Source organism: Rutilus rutilus, assembly GCF_951802725.1.
Source record: "Rutilus rutilus genome assembly, chromosome: 3".
Classification (NCBI taxonomy): domain Eukaryota; kingdom Metazoa; phylum Chordata; class Actinopteri; order Cypriniformes; family Leuciscidae; genus Rutilus; species Rutilus rutilus.
In genome coordinates, this window is record NC_140211.1 from 715,121 (window position 1) to 721,721 (window position 6,601).

A 6,601-nucleotide genomic window follows, 5' to 3' on the forward strand; every position below is an offset into this window, starting at 1 on the left:
TCACAAACACACAACCATTACTCACAAACACACAACCGTTACTCCACAAACACACAAACGTTACTCACAAACACACAACCATTACTCACAAACACACAACCGTTACTCACAAACACACAACCGTTACTCACAAACACACAACCGTTGTTCACAAACACACAACACCGTCTGAAACGTACACCTGCTGGATAGATGGAGTTGTAGACACTCAGGATAGAGGAATCATGAGATCAGTGTGTAATGATGAATAAATCATCTTTAAAGAGATCCAGAACGACTCAGAAAACCGCAGGTTGATTTATAGCTATAAATATCAAACATAAAGTCGGATCCATCAGCTTTATTGAAACATTCAATTATCTCTTCGTATATAATCAAGATGCTCTTAATTTATCAGTTGCAGAAGCAAGTCTAACAAAACAAACATGAATATTTCCCCGCGCTGCGTATTAATGTGTGTTTGATGTGAAGCGAGTGCATTTGTAGAGGTTAATCTCAGTCTCTGAGCTCCAGTGTCTTCTGTGGTGAATTATTAAGCGCTCGTACCCGCCGTCACTCCAGCGCTTCGCTTCAAAATTAAATTAGCTAAGAGAGAGACAGCTCCAGTCTCTGGCTTCCCAGTGTCCCGAGCGCTCGCAGCTAACACCCGTCAGGTTTACTCCCGGTTCATTAGCTGTAAAACGCTTTTCTGGAAGTTTCCCTGCTCTGATGAATTCTCACTGTTTTAGACTCTTTTCGTTGTGCTGATCTAGTCTGGTCATAAACGTGATCCAGTAGATCATCCGTTCGTCTCTCAGGGTTCTGCTCGAACTCTAGGACTCCAGGAACATTAGACTGAAGGAGAGAGAGCGGAAGTTTTCCATCATGGAGCCAAAAATAAAACTGAAACCCTTTTTCTAGCAATTCTGAGAAAAAAGTCAGAGTTGCTAGATATAAAAGTCAGGATTGCTAGATATAAACTCAAAATTTTGTGGAAAAAATGTCAGAATTGTGAGATAAAAAGTCACAATTACCTTTTTTATATTTTCGTTCCGTGGCGAAAACAAGCTTCTATAAGAAAGAGCTTTCGGAAGGTGGTTTTACCGTGTTTTTGTCTTGTTGTCGTGTTCGCTGCTTGTTTTGCAGTATTTCCATTTTCTGTCTTAAAACTGCGGTATAAGTACAAGAGTGCGGAAAATAGGTCAGGATTGTGAGATAATTTTTTTATTGTCTCTAAAAAGCATAATGGATTGCGAGATGTAAATTCAGAATTCCGAGAAAAAAGTCAGAATTGCAATTATTTTGTAAAGTCGCAATTGTGAGAAAAAAAGTCGCAATTACCTTTTCCATATTTTCGTCCTGTATAGCGAAAACAAGCTTCTATAAGAAAGGTTTCGGAAGACGGTTTTAATGTATTTTTAGTTCTTCTAGCAATTCTGAGAAAAAAGTCAGGATTGTGAGATAAGTTTTTTTTTTATCGTCTCTAAAAAACATAATGGATTGCGAGATGTAAATTCAGAATTCCGAGAAAGAAGTCAAAATTGCAGTTTATTTATAAAGTCGCAATTACCTTTTTCATATTTTCGTCCTGTATAGCGAAAACAAGCTTCTATAAGAAAGGTTTCGGAGGTGGTTTTACCGTGTTTTTGTCTTGTTGTCGTGTTCGCTGCTTGTTTTGCAGTATTTCCATTTTTTTCTCTTAAAACTGCAGTATAAGTACAAAGTGTGGAAAAAAGGTCAGAATTGTGAGATACGTTTTTTTTATCGTCTCTAAAAAACATAATGGATTGCGAGATGTAAATTCAGAATTCCGAGAAAGAAGTCAAAATTGCAGTTTATTTATAAAGTCCGCAATTACCTTTTTCATATTTTCGTCCTGTATAGCGAAAACAAGCTTCTATAAGAAAGGTTTCGGAAGACGGTTTTAATGTATTTTTAGTTCTTCTAGCAATTCTGAGAAAAAAGTCAGGATTGTGAGATAAGTTTTTTTTTTATCGTCTCTAAAAAACATAATGGATTGCGAGATGTAAATTCAGAATTCCGAGAAAGAAGTCAAAATTGCAGTTTATTTATAAAGTCGCAATTACCTTTTTCATATTTTCGTTCTGTATAGCGAAAACAAGCTTCTATAAGAAAGGTTTCGGAAGACGGTTTTAATGTATTTTTAGTTCTTCTAGCAATTCTGAGAAAAAAGTCAGGATTGTGAGATAAGTTTTTTTTTTATCGTCTCTAAAAAACATAATGGATTGCGAGATGTAAATTCAGAATTCCGAGAAAGAAGTCAAAATTGCAGTTTATTTATAAAGTCGCAATTACCTTTTTCATATTTTCGTCCTGTATAGCGAAAACAAGCTTCTATAAGAAGGTTTCGGAAGGTGGTTTTACCGTGTTTTTGTCTTGTTGTCGTGTTCGCTGCTTGTTTTGCAGTATTTCCATTTTTTCTCTTAAAACTGCAGTATAAGTACAAAAGTGTGGAAAAAAGGTCAGAATTGTGAGATACGTTTTTTTTATCGTCTCTAAAAAACATAATGGATTGCGAGATGTAAATTCAGAATTCCGAGAAAGAAGTCAAAATTGCAGTTTATTTATAAAGTCGCAATTACCTTTTTCATATTTTCGTCCTGTATAGCGAAAACAAGCTTCTATAAGAAAGGTTTCGGAAGACGGTTTTAATGTATTTTTAGTTCTTCTAGCAATTCTGAGAAAAAAGTCAGGATTGTGAGATAAGTTTTTTTTTTATCGTCTCTAAAAAACATAATGGATTGCGAGATGTAAATTCAGAATTCCGAGAAAGAAGTCAAAATTGCAGTTTATTTATAAAGTCGCAATTACCTTTTTCATATTTTCGTCCTGTATAGCGAAAACAAGCTTCTATAAGAAAGAGCTTTCGGAAGGTGGTTTTACCGTGTTTTTGTCTTGTTGTCGTGTTCGCTGCTTGTTTTGCAGTATTTCCATTTTTTCTCTTAAAACTGCAGTATAAGTACAAAAGTGTGGAAAAAAGGTCAGAATTGTGAGATACGTTTTTTTTATCGTCTCTAAAAAACATAATGGATTGCGAGATGTAAATTCAGAATTCCGAGAAAGAAGTCCGAATTGCAATTTATTTATAAAGTCGCAATTACTTTTTTCATATTTTCGTCCTGTATAGCGAAAACAAGCTTCTATAAGAAAGAGCTTTCGGAAGGTGGTTTTACCGTGTTTTTGTCGTGTTCGCCGCTTGTTTTGCAGTATTTCCATTTCCGCTGTCTTCAAACCGCAGTATAAGCCCAGAAGTGTGTGTGTTTAGTGATGTCTTCTCGCTGTTGGAGCTGCTGCTGGTGTTCAGTACAGTTTGAAATGACTGATTTAATTCTGTGTATCTATTTCTCAGTATCAATGTTCGGCCAGTTAGACCATAATGCATCTCTTGCAGTTCGCCATCTCTTGAGAAGGATTTGCAGCAGACCGTGGTATGCGTCATTTGTTGCAGTTTCAGAAATAAAAGCAAAGGTGTGAAACATGTATAAAGCAGTGATTACTCCAGTAACTGATGGTGCTCATGAGTCTGCACTGCGGTGAAGATGTTTGTGTGTATAAAACGATGTTGGCCTTGTTGAAGCTGTCACAGGAGGCAACGTTTGACCAATCACAGACTGTGTCACTGGGGGAATCTTTCCCGAGATTCATCACGAACACACACGAGCAGCGACTGACCGGCTGATGGTTCAGCGATGTGTGTGTCGTGTGGATTGAGAGTTTGAGAACCCGTTTCAGATCTCTTCGCTCACTTCCATAGAAGATAATCATCCGGATTCAAGGTTCCTCTCCCCTGATCCTTCCCTCTCTGGGAATGGATTGCTTTGGGAAGTTGCATATTGTAAGATATTCCAACAAACTGAATAAAAGCAGGAGATATGATTGAGCCCGGTGGCACCTAAAATCAGCAAACTAGTTTTGTCAGTGACTGAATTATCAGACTCCATTCGAAGCTCTTGACAGATCATTCCTCTAAACGGCTGGTCGCCTCGAGCGGCTTTTTCCGGCAATCGATATAAAAGATGCTTCCGTGAACAGACATTAATTTAATCCAGATCGACGCGGTGAACCGTTCCCCAGACTCTCAACCCGCAGACACACATCTCACATTGGGGCTGTTGGGTGGGACGAACTCTGTGAAAGATATCATTAACACACTGTTTCCTTTTCAGCTTCTAACCCAAAGATTTTAACTCTGTGTTATGAATGTTAATATCACCTTTTCTCCCAGTGGATTCACAGTTTCTTTGGGTTTAATGAGTCTGTTCTTCTGCAAACATGAAGCTCTTTTTGAAGGTTGGTTAAGGGGAGGGTGCCGTGTTGATGCCATGGTTTGAGGAGGTTTCAGATCACAGTCCTTCCCCCTCAAGCTGCTTGAAACGCAATGTTTGTCACACTAATTTGCCTCATCATATGAATAACAATGATATGCATTATGTGTTTAAACAGAAAAAGCTCTTCTGCACCCCATTTTCATAGACTTCTGCTCCATTAAAAGGTGTCTAAATCTGATTAGCGTAATGTCAAACGAAAACTTGTAGAATTTAACTTTTGGCATTGCTTGACACTCTGAGAAAAAAAACAGGCCTTTGTTATTCATGCTATGAGATTTCCAAAGGACAGGCTTATGGATAATTATGTTGAAAGATTTGGTCTGTGTTTTGGGGAGGGGGAAATCTTGTGGGACAGTAATTTGAAAATATCACCTTCGGTATCCCGGGGTGAGAGTGGGAAGTTTTGCATATAGATCCTCATCATTAGCGAGATATCACCATGCCAACGGGGAGCGGGGATTATGAGCTTTTTGAGCTCCGGGAAAAACGTTCAGTGAATGATGAATTCAAAACACTTTACCTTACTTTGAAACATGGGGTGAAATTTGTTTATCACTATCCGAGAACAATCTTACACAGCTTTCTTTTTGTAATTTTTTTTTTCATGCAAAAATCATGCGGCCAATTTGTTAATGTAAGTGACCTGTACTACGTGGTTTGCTATCTTGTTAAACATGCAGTCAGTGAGTGGAGGTTAGCATAGATAGCGTTAGCATTAGCATTAGCATTAGCACTAGCACTAGCACTAGCACAGCCAAGTCTGTATGTACTGTACAGTAGATGTAGAACTGTTTTTGTAGGATTTATTTGAATGTACATTCTAGTTTATGCTCTGGGTAGCACATTATGCTTAAGTTTTAAATTATTTTCTGTATTATTCTAACCCTGTAATCAAGTATACCACAGTAATTCTTTAGCATTAGCCTAGCTGTTTATAGTCTGATTTTAAATAGATGCTAACCAAACTAACTTTAGAACTAACCTCATTAAGTCTTAGTCCTGTTCTAATGATGGTTCTTCTCTCTCTCTTGTTCATTTGTCTCGCTCGGGTTCCAACTAATGCCGTCTTCCTTCTCTCTTTCATCCTAGGAGGTGAACTAGTGTTGCCAATTATAACAGTGGATTCCCTTGACCCCCCATCAATTGCAACACATTACCCTGTTATTCCCCCGCCCCCGACCTATCGCCCCTTCCTCACCTTGCACGAGACCACCAAAGAGTCTCTCGCCCTGCCCGGGCGACCCCCTTGTCCACTAGACCAGGAGGACTGCGAAGAGCCCATGGAGGTCTCGGCCTACGGCTCGGGCGAGATGACGGAGTCCGACGATGAGGATTACTATAAAAACTCGCCCCTTGTCACTGATCGGACGGTACTCCCGCCTCCCCCCCGGGGCGATCGCCCCTTCGCCCGTTTGCCCAACTCCCATCGGCCACCGCTCCCCTTCACCCCTACGGCCCCACCAGTTTCCCGGCTCAAACCTGGCGTCAACACTGGCCCCAACATCCCGGCGGGTAAAATGAACACTCGTGACCAAGTGCTCCTGCCGCCCGCCCAGCCGTCGGGCGACCCTGAACACGGCGGGCGGCATCGACATAACCCAGGTATAACGTATCCCCCCAATTTCCCCCATGTCCCCACTACAGACCCCTCGTCACCAGACCGAGGGCCGCCGGGAGCAGTGGAGGTGATCCGCGAGTCCAGTAGCACGACGGGAATGGTTGTGGGGATCGTAGCCGCGGCCGCTCTCTGCATCCTCATCCTCCTCTACGCCATGTACAAGTACCGAAACCGTGACGAAGGCTCCTACCAGGTGGACCAGAGCCGCAACTACATTAGCAACTCAGCCACGCAAAGCAACGGCACCCTAGTGAAGGAGAAGCAGCCCGGCGCAGCCAAGACGGGCACTAAGAGCAAGAAAAACAAAGACAAGGAGTATTACGTCTGAGCTCGGCCTCCAAAGGGACTGAGGTGGGAGAAGGAGAGAGAAAAGGGAGATTTTTCGGCAGTTAACCGGTCACTTATAGTGCTCTGACATCAGTCTTCTTTAATTTCCTGTCTCGTCTAGCTGTTGGCCTAATTTCCAGCGAGAGCTGAAGAGTACGAAGGTGTCTATAGGGTTTGGAATCATTCCTTCCCTCATTTACAATTTTTGATAGCTAATCCCTGTTATGAAAAGAAACTCTGCAAACCTTTTGTATGGATGAAAAGTGGATTTTTCCGCACACTTGATTTGACGCTCTAGTTTGTTCTTTGTAAATATTTCTCGAGTCCT

General features: G+C 40.9%; 1 protein-coding gene across 3 annotated transcripts in view; it reads left to right on the forward strand.

Annotated features, from left to right (window-relative positions):
- nrxn2b (neurexin 2b) overlaps window positions 1-6,595 on the forward strand; it is a 499,069-nt gene extending 492,474 nt beyond the window's left edge. For all 3 annotated transcript variants that reach the window (XM_084404964.1, XM_084404965.1, XM_084404966.1), the window contains one exon: window positions 5,418-6,595. In XM_084404964.1, the coding sequence (XP_084261090.1) occupies window positions 5,418-6,274 (857 nt within the window). In that variant the 3' untranslated portion in view covers window positions 6,275-6,595. The remainder of the gene's footprint in view (window positions 1-5,417) is intronic.
- The last annotated feature ends 6 nt before the right edge of the window (window positions 6,596-6,601 follow it).